Genomic DNA, 21,223 nt, shown 5'->3' with positions numbered 1-21,223 from the left:
GCTAGGTGAGCCCAGGTGTGAATGGTTGTTAAGCTGTCTGGGGAGAGAACTTATAAGGAATGATTTAGGCTGTTGTCTTTATAGAAAATAATCTAAAAATGCAACGTTCAAGAACACCCAGCATTAACGTCCACATTACTGAGATATTTGGACTTCACTAACTTTTCATTCAGTGCTCTGATGGGACTTTGTCCCCACATGCCATCAAGTCATTCATTTCTTGAGTGGTGTTTAATGTGCAATGAGAGTGTCCAGGCTCATACGCTTTTGTTTTTGGAAGTAACACAACACTCTCAGCCACAATGAACTCAAAGAAAGGAACAGAGCCTCTTTTTTTGATGGGATTTAATATTTGGCATTAGTGTTTTGTAGTAAAATTTGAGAGAAAAAAAAGCACCAAATCCCAGCGCCTGTTTTCCCAGTATTTGGAGTTGAAGTCTTCGCAAAAGTAAGTGGTTGTCTCACACGTTATTGTGCAATGAACTGTCTTAAAACAATAAGTAAATACATTTGCGGTCTACTCTTTTAAGAATCAGTTTAATCACACAAATCAGTTTGTGAATGAGCTTCAGGTCTCATTAAGCCTTCTAAACTGTCTAGTTTTCCTGACTGTAAAACTGTTTGGCTGTATTAAAGTGTATTAAAGTCTATTTTTACCTCAGCACAGAGTTTAAAGTGACACGAAGCCAAGACTTTGATGGAGATTGTGGATGAATTAGAGGCTAAGTAAGCAAGCTGTAGTCCAATCATTGAATTTCGACCTCATGCTAAGATCTGAACACTTGCCCTGCAGAATGCTGTCAATCTGATTGGAAACTTTGTAGCTGATGTTCAAACCCAACTCTTGTAGCCCGAGACCGCAAGACAACGCTTGAAATCGATGATATTTTTAGTGCGGCTGGACTGAGATTGTTTAAACAAAGATATTTCCAAGAGATTTTAAGAGGTTGAATCATTTCATCCAAAGACATGAAGTTTGGCAGATCAGCGTCTGGATGCTAGATCACTTATTGTGTTTCTTGAACTTAAAGAGAAATGACATAATTGTGCAAGAGAGGGAACAGATACCTTGCAAAAGAAACACCAAATCAGAACAAAGTCAGCCGTGAAGACACAAAAAGATGTAGCGGTAGCTCCCGCTTCCAAATGCAGCCCTCTGTGAAAATATAGTATGAGCTGAGTGAACACAGGCCCTGTTTTTATTGAGGTACCTAAGAGGCTGTTTACACTGCCTGTATAATAGCCAGTAAAGAGCACAAACAGACGAAGGAAATTGTTGTTTTGTCGGTACGTTTCAGACACCTTGATTTTATAGATCCAAACTCCAAGCATGGCACAATAAACAGGGCTTATAAACCATTTAATCTGTGATTAAAACCAAATAGGTTAATAGACATTTGAATCTTTTATGAGTCTGTTTAATTAAATTAATGATCTTAAAACAATAATAGCCGGATCAGGAGGCTCGGGCTGTACGTTCATGGTGATAACAGAGGCCGGGCCAAGATTGTATGGGAGGGAGTCGACTGGGCCCATTAGTGCTTTACTAGGGTCACCGCTTGTGTCCAAAGGATCACAATAAACGGTTGAACTTTACACCCCTTCTGAGCGACAAAATGATATCGCATGGTACAAAAATGTATCTTAAATGACACCACTGAAACAAATAATGTAAAATATTGTGGTGAAAAGTTAAAAGAACTTTGGTGTTAATGTTCAACTGGATACTTGAAATTCCCTTTGATTGCTCTTAAAAGTGACAATATATTCAATATACTGACAATAATACTGACACTGAATACGGACTCAGAACTCATGCTTACTAAATAAACACCATACGTTTAATTTTGTAGTTGAGGTAACGTGAAATCACAGTTGATACAACTGATCAAAATCTACAAACAAGAAACCTGCGACCAGAGCGGCTCCTCTCCTGACTTTTATGGGAGACAATTGACTAGTTTCATTTCGCCTTTTCGCACAAGGAAGCAAAATTCAAAATGAGAGAAATAAGAGATGCACGCAGGAGATGAAAAGATGTGAGGGAAGAATAACAAGTGAAGATGGAAACCTGCAAACTTCGCCAAATGGCCTGGTGTGGTTAGAGCCAGCATAGAGTAGCTGTTTCTCCTGGTGGTGCTGGGCTAGATTAGCGTCACATCACAGCCTCATGAGCCATGACATAAGAATGCTTATGAAACTCGCACACGCAACACATAGCAGTTGCTTCTGAATGAAACGAGACACAGTGAAATTACTGGAACATCACGGATCCCTGGCCAGTGAAGTGAGCTCAAAATTCCCTCCTGAACGATTTATCGCTTTTTTGGTCTAAACACAAGAGTGAGTGTGTGAGTGAACTCTCTCGTTGAAGCGCTCTGAGATTTTTAACAAAAGCATTTTGAAAGTTAAGCCGTTTTTCCCGTACAGTCGAGTCACAGGACCTTACCTAAATCTTCTGAATCCAACCAGGCTTAAACACACATGAGAATATGTGGTGCGGGGAATAAAGAGAACAAAGACGAACTACATGTCCAACTATTGGAATGAGTCTGTGATGCCACACTGGTGGTGGAAGAACTACTGAAACCTTTTATTTAATTGCAGAGATGGAAAGACATTGTGTCCTGTGCTTCATATTTGATTTACGTGAAAGTGTAATAGTAACATAGTCCGGTTCTGTTCCGAGGTTTCTGCCTGTTCAAAGGCAGTTTTTTGGCCAATGTGGCCGAGTGCTTGATCGTGGGGGAAACGTTGGGTCCCTGTAAATAGAAAGTAAATAGATCCAGGAGTGTGGTCTACATCTGCTCCATGTGTGATCAATTGGCACTATACAAGTAAAGATTTTCTGATTGAAAATATACTTTCTACTGATGACTGTGATCGATTCATGCTCATCTCTGCTGTCTGCTATTCAATAAAGATAGACAACTTTCAGATTCTTCTCTTAGAAGAAAAAAAAAATCTCTTAAAAAACTCTAAAGAGTGAGGAGGAGAGGCTGCGTCCTGAGCTGAAGTGTGGCCTGTAGTGAACCTAAAAGGCAGGTCAATCTACACAAGGTGAAACCAGAGGCAGGAAGTACAGTACAGTGTTCCTGCTCTGTTAAGAGTCATTATGAGGCAGCTGAGCTGCAGTGAACCAAACCCCAGCAGCTGTTAAACAGCCGACCAGCTTCCTACTGCAAAGCTGTTTGTTTGCTTGTTCTGCCTGTTAGGAGAAGATACACCCTGTATCATTTCATGCCAACCACCCAAACCCGCTAATACAGGCTTACACAGTATATGCATGCGATCGCACACACACATACGTACACACAAACACACACACACACACGCTGCACAGATGGCCAAGGGATGGACACACGCAACACAAACATACTCACGCACACACAGGAAACAAATGTGGGATCGGGACACGGCTGGATTTACCACCAGGGCTTCCTGAGTGGACACGCAGGGGCCCGGCATGGCTGTGGGTTCTGGCACGTCCCCAAAGAAAAGAAAGGTCTAAAAATATATTGAGAAAGTGAAGCTACTGACAGGTGTGGGTACACTTCAGCAGCACAGAACTTCTCCAACAGCGTATGTTTTACTACACAACATTTTAAGAGAAGTATGATGTATTGATTATTCTGGCCTCTGTGCAGAGATTAGGTACAGTTTTCAAGTCCCCGATTTCCTGTTTCCTGCACAATAATGTGAGCTACACTGAACGTTTACGCCAATCAGCTACAACATTAAAACAACTAACAGGTAAAGTGGATCACATTGATCACCTTGTTGGGTCCTGGCGGTCACATGGACACCACTTGACGTGCAGCACCCATCCACAAAAACTGACCTGGAATGTGACAAAGAGCTCAAGGTGTCAGGTCAACCCAGGTCCCAGTCTGATCGAGCATCTGTTGGATGTGACGGAACAAGTCCGATCCACAGAGGGCCGACCCTGGACCGGACTTGACTCTGATGCATCAAGGCATTAACACAAGGCCTCTGCAAAGTAGCCGACACCAGGGCATGGTTAAATCCTCTGGGTGGGGCCACAGTGGATCGGACTTGTCCTGGATTGCCCAGTCTGATTGGAATATGGAATATTTGGAGGCCAGGTGGACATCTTGAGGTCTTTGGGCAATAGAGAAGTGATGCCCCCTCCGGTTTGCTTCATGAGAACTGTGGCGTTGCTAGTTTCAACTGTGAGAACAACAGAAACAATCTTCATGACAGCGGAGCAACAATAATACCACTATGGAGGGGGAGACGTTTTCGGTTTCTACTTTAAAGAAAGAGTTTTTATTTGATTAAATTCAAACTGACAATGCCTGTTACCTCAGTTCACCTTCCCGGTAATGTAACCACTCTGACTGTGCAAGCAAAGATCCTCAGTGATCCTTTGTTTCTAAAATTGTCTTCCTCTTTTCTTGACATTCTGGAAAAATCTGTACTTAGAAATCAGCCAGTGTCTGGATTTCACACCCTGAAATCTTTCTGGCCTCTTTAATTTTGTGCCTTGGCTTTGTGCTGGAACGTTTGATCAGAACTCTGTGCACAACATTGTGTTCATGTATTTTTGTGGATCATTTTTATTGGGAACAAATTATTTCTTTTTCCTGGAAATGAGGTGATTTGTTATGGGTCCACTGTTTGCTGAGACCCCCGTTAACCCACCAACTGTGTGCACACGTAACACTCCCGTGCACACAGACACACACACGTACACGCACCGATTTGTTCACTTTCAAAAAATGCAGTCAGGTTCATAAACATAAAAGCTGGCGTTCTTTCACAGACATACTCTGAGACACCCAGAGAAATTTACTGTGAGGACCCCCCACTGTGCTCCAACTAGAAAAATAAAACCATTGAGTCATTTCATGCGCCTTGCCCTCTTAGTCTGCAGATTTTACAAAGGTGTCAAATAGTTGCTAAGTTTTCCTGCTGCAAGAGCCAGTGAGCGTTTAGTGCTGTCACAGCAAAACGCTGGCTGGAAGGAGAGGTTTCATGACGGAGTGACCCAAGAAATCGCATCAGTCTCTCAAACTTACCCAGTGGTGTAATTTATTTGAATATATGGCTGTTTTAGTCATGCTCATACTGTGATAACAGGAGATTGTGATTCTGGTTGATGCGAGGTGCAACAGAGTGGCCAGAGTCAGAAATGTATATATGTATGCACGGTCCTCAGAGGATTTTTCTCTGAGTGAGTTGAAAGTTGCAACCTCTGAATGCGTGCCGTCGACTGATCCATTCTCCCTCGTCGCAGCTATGGGACCATTAGCTCTGCCACCTACACATCATTCATACAATAAACATCAACGGCACCAGGATGGAAAAGTCATGTTGACCTGGCTGCCGTCTCCCGTTTCCATCGGCCCAGATCTGTTTGTGGGTACATAAGAAAGGCAGCCCGTGTTATCAAAATACAGTATGTAAGACCTACAAGCCTTTTTTTTTTTTTTCCAAGCTCAGGGTTTTCATGTTTGAAACCCGAGCGAGGCTTTCTGCTGCGGACAATGAGCAGAGTTTGGTTGCAAAGCAGTTATTAAGTGAGAGAGGCTCAGATATTTGAGTTGAGCTCTCTAAGGAGTTTCAGGCTGGGAATAAGGGATTTTTTCTTTTGGTCCAGGCTTTCATAAAGAGGCACAAAGGAGGGAAAGTGCACAGCAATTTGTAATTTGTTGCTCTGAATGAAGGTGTGTGAGAGGCGAAGCTATCGGAGGAGATCAAATTCTGACCAACAAATATTCAAACGGTTTTTTATTCTGTTGTCGTGTACAGGTAAAGGAAAGGATTAGCTAAAGATTAGGCTGAACAGAAACAATATCACGAGCAGTGGAACAATCCTGCTTTTTCTCTGCAGAAATTGATATCTGAGACTTTGGAGCCTGAAACCTCCTTGTAACCAACTGATGGTGTGATGCTGTGATTAACAATTAATGGTTTAGTCCAAAAAAATGTCAGAAAATAATAGAAAATGTACCTATCACATCTGATGAGCGCAAGAGATTGAAACATTTTGTCAGCACATTAAGAATCAAGTGATTCTTATAATGTAAAAAACAACCAGATCTGCAGACATATCCAGACATCTTTAAACTGATCACCGATAAACTGAAAACATTTTTAAAAAGCCAATCAAAGCCTGACCCTTTCTTTTCTGAACACACTCTGTCCACCTCAGCCTGATTTAAGGCTCTGGGCTTCCCGAAACATACTTGCTTCATGGAGCCCGTTCATGTTTTTTTGGATGTTTATTACTTTTTAAAACAAGTCCCAAACAAATTCAGCTGTTGTCCCACCAACCTGTCTTTGGTTAAACATCACAAGATATTTGCCTATCAACACTGAGTATTCTGAATCTTGGATTTGGATAAAATGCTCCTTTAAAATTTCAGTGATGTTTTATCAATTATTCAAGCCTGTCAACCTGCCCACAGTGTTTGGATCCAAAAGGTTTGTAAAGTGCCACACTTGGTAGTGGTCAGTAATGTGGGTATATTTAAGCGAGGGCTCAGAGTTGTTAGAAAATGGAATTGTGTTTTGCTTAAAACAAAGGTGTCGTGTCAGAAAGCGCCAAGAGCAACCTTGCACCAACGCCCAATAAACACCTGCATGTACGTATACTGACCGTCAACACACACACACACACACACACACACACACACACACACACATGCATATTCAGATTCACCTGCACGGACACACATTGAGAGTCACAAACACTCACCTGTGTGTGTGTGTGTGAGACACCATGTGACGCTGAAGGGAGGTGTTACTCTGTAGTTTTTGCGGTGACGAGCGGGCCGGCTCAGTCCAGCAGCAGGTGACTGTAAGAGCCACTGTACAGGAGAGCTTTTTCTGCTCAGGTGCACGTCCTTTTGCAACTGCTTCAGCTTTTACTTTACTAAACAGGTAGGAACTAATCTGTCTAATCTGTTGTGTCTGTTACAGTCTATAATGTTGACCGTTGGATTCAGTGTCAAAAAAGATAAGATTTGCATAAGATTTTAGTCCTAAACAAGCATTTAGATACTAAAAAGTGTTTAATTTGAGTTTTTATGCAGAAAAATATGAATTGCATTCTCTAACAAAGACTTAAATAGTATTAAATTAGCTCATGAATAGTAAGTATAAACCTCCTCGAACACAACTGTAAAGCTAGAAGCTTCTGTTTGTTTGAAAATGTCAAAAAAAAATCTCAGGCGACCAGTGATTGAAGGCCGTGGACGGCAGAACAATCAGTAATCTGAGCCTCAGTCTGAAGAGCAGTAACACAACGCCTGAATGAGCAAAAAACGAAATGGGACGTGGTCAAGATAAGAAATGTTTGTGATCCCGTTTCACGGTGTTTTTGCAAACAATGGCTGATTACAGAGATAATAATGCATATGAATGAGTCTGTTATACTTGGATAAAGTGTTGTTTGAAAAAGATGTGGATGTTTGAGGCGTCGTCTGTGCTGCCACAACACAACTGAGTCTGTTTCATGAATAGGAGACTATTGATCTCTTAAACAGTGAATTATGCAAGGCGGCAGATTCTGAAGGTCATGTCAGTCTTAAGGCCAGGCAACATACCAATTTCATACAATTATCATGATATGAGACTATATATTGTCTTAGATTTTGGATATCATTGTTGACGTATTTGGTAAGAAAATATTGTGATATTTGATTTTGAAAACCAGTTTGACACGATATTTCAAAGTATTGAGATTTATATCATGTATCGTGAAAAAGCTTAAAACGATATGCAATATTATTTTGAGGCCATATCGCCTGGTCCTAAGACAAAATCATACAGTAGTGGTCACAAAACTCCTGGCGTGTTATAGACCGACAAATTCCACTCGATGACACTCAGTGGTACAATCAATCAAAAATGAAGCGGTGCAACGATGAGTTGATAAATCGATTAGTTGATTGAAAGAGAACTAGATGTCAACTGTCTTGATAATTGGTTAAACACATTTTTTGGGGAAAAAAATTTAAAAACTTAAATGGTTTTAGTCTCTTTAACGTAAGGACCGGGACTGCTTTGTCATTTATGACAGTAAATGAAGAGTCTTCGGGTTTTGGATGGTTGATCGGACAAATGAAGCAACATGAAGACGTCACTTTGTGCTTTGGGAAACAGTGATGGACACCTTAAGTGCTCAAACTCGAACTGTGCACAGGCCCTCTTCTCTTTTTCTGGTATATGAGTTGCTTTCCTGAGGGCTTTAACGTGCTCATGAAAATTTGCGTAAAATTTAAACGTGGTGGAAGTTTAGGTGTTTTATGAGTTTCAGCCATCGCCGGGGCGAAATGCTTTCGCCAACGTGGATGAAATGTGCCATGACTTGTACCCAAGGGGAAGCTGTCCATTTTGAAATAAGTGCTAATTTTTTTTGCGATGTTCGTGTGTTTCACAAACTCCTCCCAGAGCTTCTCTTCATTGTTTTTTCTAAGAAATTGTGGGGAAAGTAACATTTTTCTGAGGTAATCAATTAGTAGCGCAAATAATTGGTAGGTTCAGTCCATTATCACCATCCACTACAAAACAGAAAGAGAAGTGATGGACACTGAATCCATAGAAGTCTACCAGTAAGAGGTTAAATCCCGCGTCTGGTTTAAAGTGCTTCCTCTTTATAAAGCAACGTTAAGCTATTCCTGATGAAGCAAAACAAAACCAAACACGTGCTCTGGTTCACTTGGCACTTTGAAGCCTGGATAAACCATTAACCATCAGGAACAGGGCTGCTGAAGGAAAAGACACGACTCCTGACTTGTCTCAGCGCGCCGGCCTTTGAACATACAGGTGAAGCTGTCGACTGGGAAAAGTCCTGAAACAAGTGGTGTGATGTCACTAACGCTGCCAAACGCTTCTCTTGTGAGAGGGTAAGCGACCTGTTAAGATGGAAACATTGTGCGGCGTTGAGGTTTTTGGAGGTCATTGGAGGTGGCAGATAGCTCCGGGGGCAGAGCTGAGACCAGCGGCCCGTGTACTCGGTTCTGTCCCACAGATGGGTGGCACAATGTCATTTGCAGTAAGTGAGCATGTAATGGAGTTGTAAGTGCCCCGAGCAGGAGAGGAAACAAGCCGATTGCCTGAGTTGTTTCCAGAGTTCATCTCTATTGTCAGCGGCGGACGACAGACCTTCAGTCTGACTTCAGAGCACAAAGGGACTCCTTTTGATTCAAACCTCAGAACACTATAAAGTATCGTCGCTCCGTTTCACAGAGAGTGCAGCGGAAAATTGAAGCCAAAGGTCGGGATGTGTTTTGGTTGTAGGAGGTTGTTCTGTGTGATGTCTTGTTTTGTACACAGAGCTGCTTGTTTCAGGTCAGAAGCTCCGCAGAGCGAATGTGGAGAAAACAGCTCAACCTAGTGGGTCAACACAAACACAGAGAACCATCGGGGCTGACTGAGATGTACTGCTCAGAGGGGGGAACCACATGATACAGTAAACATGATCATTAGTTAATTAGCAGAGCTTTTTCATGCTCAGCGTGATGAACAGAAGAATCCTTTATATTACAGTAGTATACAGACTGCGAGTAGTGGAAATTCTTCCTCAGTATCTTGAACCATTTAAAAAACATTCAGTGTTGATTAAAAGTCTATTCGTGGCCTGATACTCCAGATGCTATTATGGTCCAAGTCACTCCGATAACAGTTACATCACGTTAAAAAATGCAGAATTAATAGCGGATTAAGTGGGTCTTTCGAGGTCGAGTTTATTAGAAAACAAGATTCCGGCGTTCTAATTTAACTTTTATTTCCGTTTTAAAACACTAATTAAAGTTCTGGTGGTTATGGTGCCAAATGAAAAGTTACAGGATGACCAAAGTTTTCACATTTCATCCAAATGGGATCAAACCCGAAACTCTGCGACAGTCCAAAAGTCGTCAAAATGTTTCACACGAAACCACAAACGTCAACCTCATGGTGACAGTGTTAATCCTGGCAGCCATTTTAGATTCAATCTTATATTAGCTTTAGTCACATTTTAGCCATTTGTATCCTTCAGTGTTTTAAAAGTCAAAATCTTTTGTCACTTTAAACTCATCCAGTTTCATGGTTTTCAAAAATGCCAGACAGTTTGATCAGCCTGTCGTGTTGACTGCAGTAGCGGACTCTGGATGTTTGAGGGGCAGAAAAAATAAAAAGGGCACCAGTGCACAGGAAGGGCTATCGTGTTTTTAATCACGTTTTATCTATAAACGGGGCCGAAACCACAATGTTGTCAGAAGTTGTCAGAAAAATAAATACTCAAAAAAACTGCAGATACCTGAAACATCTACTACAAGTACAGCAACGAACTATTTGTACTGACACAGATTATTAGAAATCAAGGAGAATGAAAACCGATATTTGGGACCGATAGTCATTTGTGCTAAAAATGAAAATCTTTGTGCCAGTGATGGAATAAACCTAATGATAATCTATAATCAGCAAAATAGTGAATATAAGCATGTTAATTGGCAAAGGCCGGTAATCGGTCTACCCCTAAATTTTGGTGACAAAAACTTTTTGTTATAGATTTCGTTAACACTGCACAGTGGCGTTAGAAGGAAAAGTTAGTGGATTTTAAAGTCGGTAAGATTCTTCGACTGAGAACCATGAATGAACATTAAAAATCTTGGTCCAACCCAACCAGTAGAGGTCTTCAGGACTTTTGAAAAACATGGTGGTCTGGGGTCAAACAAGTTTGCTACTTATTAAGCTTCACTTATAACTTTTGATTTTACATTGGACATGAACAGCGGCCTCTTTCTTATTCTTAATTGTACTTCACATGACTTCCACCTTTGCTGCTGTAATAACTGAAACAGCCACTAGAGGTCTTCACCTTACTAGAAACGTAAATATTCAACCTGTATGGTTGTTTTTTTCTGATGAAGATGGGCTGGTTAAGTTAAAACTGCACTCTATATTGCTCCTGAGGAAAGATAGGGAAATGAGAATAGAGAAATGATATCTGCACGGCTGATAACTTGATTGCTGCAGCCACTCAGCGTCTCCTGGTTTTCCAGTGGGATGCTGCGTTTTTCTCCTCTCGTCCATATCAGGGTATTTAGGAGGGGATTATGGGAAGCTAATAGGACGTTATTTCTATGACCTCATGGAGTGAGCTCCACAGTCTGGCAGTGGGGATGCTCGCTGTAGCCAGGAGAAAGTTGAGTCTGTGACTGGAGCCCAGTTCACTCAGTCAGATAGCGGTGATTCAAACCCCATTTGTTTTGGGCGTAGAGGATGCTCTCAGTGGTTTGGCTGTGATTGATCCTTCCTCTGCCCGTGATCGCACCATGACACTATTCCAGTTTCCACATTCATTTTTCCCCCGCTAACTTAGACCAGTTCAGTCCCGTGGCGCTTCCTTTATTGGCCCTCTTACAGTTCTTTGACCTCCACCCAGAAAAAAAGGTCTTGGGCCATTACTTTGGACAGGAGCAAAGTTTTGCATGGAAACATTATTTTATGTTTACAAAGAGTTTAACGTTACTGGGGTAAAAGACATGCCGCTTCGGCACAACAGACTACTGGTCACTCAGAGTCTTAAAGAAGAATTAAAGAAATGTCCACACCGTTTAATGTAGTTACAAAATGTGTGCACATTTGCTACACTGATAGAAAATTGACCTTTATGTGCTTTATCTACATGCAAAAACAAAAAATGTCAGCAGAAATGTTTGAAGGGACAGTTCAGACTAGAAAAAAACTTAGTTTCTATTCAGCCTCTTGCTGATGAAGGTGAAGGGCATATATCAGCGTTCGACTGACACCATAACCAATTATTAGTAATCAAGGAGATGATAAATGGTATTTGGAACCAACTGACATTTGAAGTAAAAATAAAAATCCTTATGTGAAAATTTAGAATAACCTGTGATCAAATGCAGTTTCCATTTTCTATTACCTTATTCTTCTACTCAATTACATTCATTTGATAACTGTAGTCACTAGTTACTTTGCAGGTTCAGAATAGTGATTGCTGATAGGCCATTACTTGTGACAGTTAACCAAAGATAGATATTGTTGTGGGCGGGACACTGAATGAGACCAGACAGTGGTGACTACAGACAGAGAGGATGCTGCATTAGAGCCAGTGCATTTTTGCATAAATTACATATATAAACAGTCAGACACAAAAACATTGATACCAATAATCAGAAATGCTGAATATTGGTATGGATAGTTGGTCTATGCCCAGTGTAAATAACACCTATCAAATCAATTTGAAATCTCTGGATTTGCTGAGACTTGGATTATGACAGTATGGAGCCGTTTTATGTCTTTTCACATCTTAAAACAAGTCTCCATCTAGTTCAGTTATTTAGGAGATTGCTGCAACACTGTTTGGCTGTGAAGCTCCAGAAATGTGTTGTGGACTTCCATACTTCACCTGACTTTCAGTCTGCAGGCGAATGAGGAGATAAAGGCTGAATTTTAATTTTTTTGATGAACTGTTCCTTTAATGGACAGTTTTTTTTCCTCTGAAGCTGCAGTGAATCAATGGATTATAGGTTTTTGCCACATCTTAAGTCTCCTTTGTTTACTGTACAAGAAGATAAATAATCAGTGGCATATAGTGGCACATCAGCAGCAGCCCAAGCGACTGCTGCAGCAGGTTTTGTATCTCCAGGCAACTGCCCCATTATGATTAAATGTATTGACACAGTACAAAGAGGCAGGAAAAAGAAACTCATACATGGTAAACATTCCCAGATTGCTATCTTAAAAATAAACCTCCAGAGCAATCAAAGGGCGGACAAAATACGAAAGAAAACATGTGAATGAAATTATAACCCATAATGGAAAAAAACATAACAAGCTACAACACAACATAGCCTCTTTTTCCCCTTGTCAGTTACTTTTTTGTCCCCTCACTGTTCATGTTGTCAGCAGAGCGCTGCTCATTATGTATTTATATTAGATACTACAGTCAGAAAAGCAAGAGGTTGGAGATTTCCAGTGATCGGCCAATGTTTTCTTGAGACATGCAAGACTCTGCTGTTATTTGTTTTCCCCAACAAAAAGGTCGGAAAATGGACAAGACTGGTCCAGCTGAATGGCTGTGTTCTGTATCAGAGTAACAGGGAAAGAGCATTGGGAGCATTGTGAAGGATCATTCTGCAGAAGCAGCATCCTGTAATTCTCATTGGTACAGAAACTAACTTTAGTCAAGACAAAATTGGGATTTCCGGGTCCGATTTGTGTCGCAAATGTTGAGTCCTGCATCCTCATGTGGGTCAGAGATCAGACAGACAGCTTTCAGTAGCCGTTTGTTCTCGTCTGTCTGCTCCCAATGTCATGACCTGCATTACTCTAATGACCTCCTCTCAGTGTTTCGGGTCAGTTGGACTACAAAACAACAAACTTCAAAGCTCTTAGTCCAAATTGATAAATGTTAGAAAGTAGCTGATTTGGGACTCTGATCAGAGACACATTTACACCTGTGCTGTAAGGTGATGACAGTTCATGACTTGGGATGTAAAATAGGGAGCAACATCTGAATTTGTAAACCTTAATCCTTTACCTATAACCTAAAAATCTCTGAGATCATACCCAACAATGGTGAATGGTGCACCTCCGAACGAGGTCCGTATGCAGCCTCCAAGAATGACGGAAGCCAGTTATAGTACTGAGGTTATTTATGGAGCTTCCTGATGGACAGTTAATGTGTCAATTATGCCCGATATTTACTAAGTCAGGCTGACGAACAAATTGCTAAACATTTTTTGTTGTCTTTCCTACAGATTATAGAAGATGCATAAACAATATACATCAGTGAGCCCCACCGATGACATCACTGTAAGGACTGAGAATGGACCTCGATCAAAGAAATACCGCTACGTACGCAAAGAGGGCAACTGTAACGTTGTGTTCCGGCACGTTCCTGAGGAGTGGCTGCTGTTTGTGACTGACATCTTCACCACTTTGGTGGAGATCAGATGGAGGGTGATGTTCCTGATCTTCGCACTGTCTTACATCCTGTCCTGGCTCTTCTTCGGCATCCTCTTCTGGGTCATCGCTCTTGCTCACGGTGACATCCAAGACCACACGACTGATCCCTGCGTGTACGAGGTGCGCAGCTTCACAGCTGCTTTCCTCTTTTCGCTTGAAACTCAAACCACCATCGGCTACGGTTTCAGAGGAATGTCAGAGAACTGCATGATCGCCATCATCGTTGTTACTGTACAAGATGTCATCAGCTGCTTCATTGACACATTTGTCATCGGAATTGTTGTCGCAAAAATGGCCTCTGCCAGAAAGAGAGCACAGACAGTGGGCTTCAGCAACTGCGCCGTCATCAACCTTCGGGATGGTTTCTTGTGTCTTTCCTGGAGAGTTGGGGACTTCCGCAGGCACCATCTGGTGGAGGGGAGCGCTTGTGCCCAAATTGTCCACTCCACAGTACATGCCACGGGGAAAATGGACGTCACCTATGAAGATCTGGTCATCCAGCAGAAAGACATCGTCCTGGTCACACCTACAACCATCTTCCATAGGATTGAACCCAGCAGTCCTCTGTACAAAATGAGTTTGGTCGATCTACGGAATGCTGACTTTGAGCTGGTGGTGTCTTTTACCTACACGGACGATTCCACAGGTATGCTGCATCAAAGCCGAACCTCATACATTACAGCTGAAATCCTCTGGGGTCACTTGTTCCAGGAGATGATCCGGGTCAGCAGGAGGAACTACCGGGTGGATTACACCTTGTTCAATCACACTGCTAAAGTGCTGGTGCCTGAGGTCAGTGCTGAGGAGTATGAAATCAAGAAGCAGCTGCGGCCTTCTCCTCGACATTCCCCACGGCATTCACCTAGATCTTCACCCAGACATTCACCTAGATCCTCAACACGAAATTCACCCAGATCTTCCCCGCGCCCCTCTCCAAGGTCTCAGCAGAAAAATCATCATGAAAACCTTCTGAAACCCCCAACGGTAACTGTAGAGCTTGTGAATGATAGTCAAACTGAATCAACTGACTCAACATCTCAAGTTGACAATAAACATCGAGACACATTGGCTCTGCCAAATGACCTCACAAGTTCAGAAATATAGAAGCAGAGCCATGATGTTGAAGGTGGCCAGACATTGTGCCACTTCCTCAAAGAAACCACTGATAAAGGAATATTCAGTATGATCTGAGTCTTATTGGCTGTACGAATGTTCAAAGCTGTGGCATTTGTTTTTTGTTTTGTTTTGTTTTTTTTTTGACCATGTGATTTGTTTAAAGTGACACTCAAGCCAAAATGTGTTTTCTGAATTCCAACCCTTGCAGGCTTGAAAAATGTTGCCCATTCAATCCAATGAGATCTGCTCATCCATCACATGGGAGCTATTCAAATGATTGTTGGCTGTGGTTTTCCATCGGTCATGTGACCATCGCCTTGCAGATTATAGTGGTCTTTGATAGTCTCCCAAGACTACATCAAAATGCTCCACCTTCCCATCCCAAACATGGCAGGTGCTGCCTCTTGCCCCGTCCTGATGTTCCTTTTTTTATTTTTAATCGAGCTGATTTCACACGGACATGAAAAAGCTATGGTAGATTTTGGGAAAGTTTTACATAACAAAATGCTAAAAGATGAAGGTCCCGAGTCCAAGAATTGACACTGGTTCAGCTGCGCTAAAACGATGATGCTTGGCGCACCTGTGAAGCCAGGCTGCAGCGCTCACCATTTGATGTTTAGCACATACAATGTTTACCATGTTTACTATCTTAGTACATTTACTTACATTTGCTTATTAGTACTCAAAAAAGTACAGCGGAAGTAGACATTATTTTAGTTTTGCAGGTATTTGGTCATAAACCAGTTTTGGCCCAGTTTAAATTTCTACCTGATGTTGGCGTGACATCATAAGAAGGAGGACATAAATTTGTGTCTCGCAATTTGGGGTAATTAGAGTTTGAATGTGACAGACGGACAGTTGTGCAATCATGCAGTGGGACTGGTTTGAGAGGGTCCCTATGGGAATTTATTGTAAGTGACTTGAATTAAAGCTGACCACAGCTTTTCTCCTTGAGCAATGGAAGTACACAATTTTACACGGACCTATTAAGACTTCACAGGGTCAGGATTCAATACACAAAATTTAAAGTCTTGGCAGAGTGTCACTTTGAACAGTTCAAAATAATTGCATAGCAATAATACAAAACACAGGCCAGTTACTGTTATCGAAATAAACTGAAAGTATGTTTCACTAATGAATTAATTAATATCAGTTTTAATAAATAAAGCCTTTACAGAGTTACTTTAATATTCAGTTCAAGGCTACTGTAGACTTGAGTGAAAACAATGAAAGATGCATATTTAAGTGGGTGCCAAATTGTCTTTGTACCATCAATGGACATTATGGTGAGATTAGTTTGTCAACCGCTTTTGCCAAGGTCCAGAATTAACTTGCAGTCTCAATCTTTATGCCAATATGGATGGAAGCAATTTAAAAAGTTGCTCGGAACAACGGGAATGTGAACATCTACAATTCCATGATCATGCAAGACAGCTGGAAGCTCAAGAACAGCTACTAAATGGACCTTGACGCGAGATTGTTGTGTCAACTCTTTGTATATTTTGTGTAAAAAGAAAAAGAAAACTAGACCAAAATTTTAGAGAGTAAATGTGATTTGTGTATAAAAAAGAAGGTCTCTACATTTTATCCTTCATGTTTCATGACTTTGACTTACTAATGTTTGAAGTCAAACCACTGCTGGAGTTAAGGTGTCTTTATGTTTGTGGTGTTGGTGGAGTCCCATTTGTTTATTATTTACAGGGCGTCATCCCATTCACTTATTATTGTGTGAATAGTATTAGTGTGATTAAGCCTGTTTATGGTCCTCGGAGGTTTTTGTAGATAAGTATTTTATATCCGCAAATATGCTGGAAACACAAGAACATTGAACAAGCATCTGCTGTGACAAACTGAGCAAAATGAATTTTCTAATTTTGCTGATAGTCAACCATCAAGCAGATCTGATAAAATATGTTTTTTAAAAACAGAAAACAACCGCAGTGCCAACAATTTCAATAAATTGATGTCTAAATGTCCGGTTAAAGTCTTCCCTTCCTCTGCTAATCGTGTGTTTGTCTGATGGATCATGGTTCTTGTCAAGGAACAAAAGCTCTGATCGGGAAAATCTCTCTGACGTCAAGTGAGCAGACGGACAAAAGTAACCAGATGCTGCTTCCCAACCTGCTGCTGCGCTGCTTTGATGACCGTTTAATCAGATCAAAAACATGTTTCCTTTTTATCATCTCTCCAGAATAGATCAATCTAAAGCCCATGATGTTATTCAGGCACGAGATCATGTCAGTGTCGATTTACTGTGTAGCCTCATTTCTACCTGTTCAAGGTGGTTTCAAGCTGATTGTCAGACCTCAGACCTCATAATGTTCCATCTACAGGGGTCAAGACAGTCCAGTCAGACTGACCACGACCTGGTGATGGCACTTCTTTAGTATATCACAACAAAATAGTGGAAGCTGTTCCAAATACTGCCAAATATGTCAGTTTTTGTTGTGTAGAACATATTTTATCAGATAAGATGAGACGTAAGTGGTCCTGAGAGGAGAAGTTTCTATTACAGCAGCACAGAGAAAGGCTGAGATATAAGAATATATTTCAGCTTCTGAAGGAAGAAATAACAGAAAAAAGTTTGAGGGGGACTTGAATTTGGAAAAGTTTACGCAAAAAGAAATCTCGTGTTTCTTTTTGTTGATGCCTGATGTGATTTCCAGTACAGTGTTATTACAGACAGCAGTGATGGACAAATGCACTAATGAAAAGACCCAAGTTGTAACAAACCATACTTCCACTCCAATATCAAGTCACCGGGTTGATTCAGACTTGACCTATTTAAAAGTGTAATACTGCACTGAAATGTGAGTCTCCATCTGACAGCAACAAAGACAGAAAGAAGATGTTTGTTATCATTTTCTTAAGGAAAAAAGAACTTTAGTTTCTGGGTCAGACCGAACATCACATCTAAAATAATCAGCTAATTGACTGAATTCAGCAGCAGACCCAGTGGTTTGTCTCATTTTTTAGCATCTAGATGCGGCGCAAGAGGAAATACATGTCATATATGTCAATGTCATTAACTCTCAGTGTTGTATGACTGTTAATGTGTAAGTTCACGGAGAGAAACAAAAAGGCAAACTTGTTTCCTGTGTTCACATTTGGTTAATAAAGTTGATTCCGACAGAGCACAAAGAGGCTAGAAATCCTAAAACATGGATGTTTCACACACACGTTCAACACAGACGATCTGAACAATCAGCACAGCTTCAAGGTGGACGCCCAAGATTAGTGTCACTAACTCAGTATCTGACCAGCTGTGAAATATTGCCACAATCTCCCTTCTGTAATGAGCTATGGGGTCAAATAATGGCCAGGAAAAGTGTCTCTGAAAAACTTTATGATGTTACTGTGAAGATGACATTTGACCATTTAGATCATCATTTCAGAATCTTATGCCAGAGAATCCCAAAGTTTGGGCCGCGGCCAACTGGTGGGCAGTGAGGGTACTGCAGGTGTGCTGTGAGGGGTCGTTTTACAATGAATAAATAAAACGTTCTCAATTTTGTAATTAAGTTTGAAATAACAATAAAATATTTATATAAATGTAATTAGGACTAATAAAACAAAGGAGTTAAATAACATGTTATTCTTCATTTATCAAACCTATTTTCATCCAGCGTTGTATTTAAGTCCCGTTAATATTTATTTGTGCCATCGACGAATCTTAACCTGCACCGCAGGGCGGCACTGCAGGAAACACAGTTCTAACATCAGAGTGAATCTTATATTTCGTCAGTAACAGGGAATTATATTGCATGTGTTCCATGAGTCGCAAGATATACAAGTTCAAAACTCAAATCAATTCAGTTATGTTTCTGGAAAAAAAGGGGGGGGGGGGTACTTCCTCTTAGTGTCGTGTGTTGATCAGAGTTGTGAATAAAAGTTATGGTAGGCCCCAGAAGATTTTCCAGTTTCAAATTTGGCCGCGTCATTAAGTCTGGGAATAGCTGATTTATCCAGTTAGAGACTTCTGTGAATTTTTCTCATAATTAGCCTGTGAGCTCTTGGCTAAAAACATGTTTTTTGAGGTCCCAGTGACCTTTGACCACCAAATTTAAGCACATTCTTAAGTCCCAAGTGTTGCGTTCACAAGCATTGGACAGCCCGAAAACACAACGCCTCCGGCCACATTTTTAAAGACGACAATCATTTAAATTTTGTCCATTATACTGTCAGCGGCAGCCTTCTGTCGAAGTCTGTCAATCCCCGGACTTGTCAAGCTTCTCCAAAGCTCTTATGGGTCTGTTTAGGAGGCAATGACAACATGATTGGTTGTTTATCTTGGAGGACTTGCTCATTATACACTGGCTGGGATCAGTTTTTGAAAACAGAAATCTCAGCACCAGGTCATTCATTAGTGTAATGGCCTAATTATAGAGTCATTTGTACTAAAATGTGGAAAAAATGTCTTGTTGCATCTTAAATTGATGATCCCCACCATAATAACACATGTCATGTCACTCCTCTGATGCTGCAGTGACACAAGTTGCATGAAAAGTTCAGATCCAGAGTCCTCCTCTGTCTCGTGCTGCATTCTTGTGTGTGTGTGTGTTTGTGTGTGTGTGCGTGTGTGTGTGAGGCATTCACTGGTTAATTCCAGTCTCCAGCTCTCCACCTTGTGGTCCACACGCAGCAGTGGCGGCTGCATGCATCGCTCTCTTTATTGCTGGAAATTGGGCATGGAAAACAAACAGACACAACGTGCACGGTTCACCGACACAGGTGGTTTGGGCTAAATATACGTGCTGCTATAAATATCCACGACTAAAAATAAGACACTGAGGAGGGGGAAGAGAAAAAACAGACAAGCAGTTTAAAAAAAAAAGTCTTTTTGAAAAACACGTCTCTGCGGGTTAATGTTTATCATGAATTAGCAGGCAGGAAGAATGATTTAGTCGATGGCTTAAAGACAACACCGCTTCAGCCTGACCTAAAATTATAGGGCAACAGATGCATAGTCTAAACATCCGAAGCAACTTGATAGCTCAGTGGAGAAAGACAGTCATATCATAATACAGGCATGTAGGCCTTTATTGAGTGAGTCATTCTTTCCGACAGAACACATTTTCCATACCCACATTAAAAAATAAGATCTATAAAAACAGCGGATATCAGAGGAATGAGGCTGACGGGCAGTTCAGCTGCACAGGTGGGAACGAGCTCAGGGGGCACAGATTCTTTTCTCTTTTCTTTTTTCTTTTTCGATGCCTCCGTAGAAAAAAAATAGACATAAATCACTGTTCTGACATGGATCTCTGGACAGGTGGATGTTTTCCTTCCTCAGGCATGTTAAAAGTTGCCTCTCTGTTTTCTGATGGCAAAACTTTCCTTGCAGCAAATTCACACAATGATTAATTGACCTATTTTTGTGTTTCATTTAAATCTATTAAGCGGCAGCATTATTAATCAGATCAGATTCATGAAGACATAAACCTAAACTGATCTATTACTGCAAAATATCTTCTTTACTTTTGTTTCTAACCACTTTTTGAACTCTTTGACCTCCACCCTGCTCTTCTCTCTAACCCCTGACCAGGGCTGCAGGCACCACTGACGACACTGAGGTCGTGCCCTCTGTATTTTTTCCATTTATTTATGATTATTACAAAGTGTTACCCATGTCAATAAGCCACTTTTAGTATATAAATAAGTTTGAATATGTTTGATAAATTTGAGTCCACTTTGCGATATTTGTTTTCTTGTCTTCTCCTCTTGGAGTCTGAGTCCGGTTTTCATCGATCTGTTGGCCCTGATATTGTTACTGAGCAGTTATGGGTCGTTCAGATTATGATTTATACTACAGTCTGCAAAATTGTCTCCACGGATGAGGTGGGGGTGGGCAAGATCTCAGTATTTAAAAAAAAAAAAAAAAAAAAACCTGGCTCCAGCCCTGTGCCTGACTGATATTTAAGCTCCATTAAAGTCAAATTCCCCTCCGCTACTTCCATGTTATGTTCTGCACATCATCCAATTGATCAAACGCACAAAATTACCGCAAAAAAAGAGAAAGAAACACAGTCTAATTGCGGCCGTTTCTCAGTGCGCGCTCCCCTCCTCTCTCCATTGGCCGGGCGCGGAGCAGGGGGGCGGGGCCATGCCGGTGCGTGTTGCTTAAAACGCTTTGGGGGAACTCATCGCGAGGCACATTATC

At 41.2% G+C, this 21,223-nt stretch overlaps 1 protein-coding gene across 2 annotated transcripts; it reads left to right on the top strand.

The window, feature by feature from the left end:
• The first annotated feature begins 272 nt into the window (after positions 1-272).
• kcnj16 (potassium inwardly rectifying channel subfamily J member 16) lies at positions 273-18,619 on the top strand. 2 transcript variants are annotated; one of them, XM_037082084.1, is made up of 2 exons: positions 273-448; positions 13,740-18,619. In XM_037082084.1, the coding sequence occupies exon 2, from the start codon at positions 13,750-13,752 to the stop codon at positions 15,049-15,051; it is 1,302 nt and encodes a 433-aa protein (XP_036937979.1). In that variant the 5' UTR covers positions 273-448; positions 13,740-13,749; the 3' UTR covers positions 15,052-18,619. The 2 variants fall into 2 exon arrangements, with proteins under 2 accessions (XP_036937979.1, XP_036937978.1); XM_037082083.1 differs by lacking the exon at positions 273-448 and adding an exon at positions 6,800-6,909.
• The last annotated feature ends 2,604 nt before the right edge of the window (positions 18,620-21,223 follow it).

This window comes from Acanthopagrus latus, chromosome 20 (assembly GCF_904848185.1).
Source record: "Acanthopagrus latus isolate v.2019 chromosome 20, fAcaLat1.1, whole genome shotgun sequence".
NCBI classification, from domain to species: Eukaryota; Metazoa; Chordata; class Actinopteri; order Spariformes; family Sparidae; genus Acanthopagrus; species Acanthopagrus latus.
The sequence above is the reverse complement of the archived record's forward strand: the minus strand, read 5'-3'. Positions and strand labels throughout refer to the sequence as shown.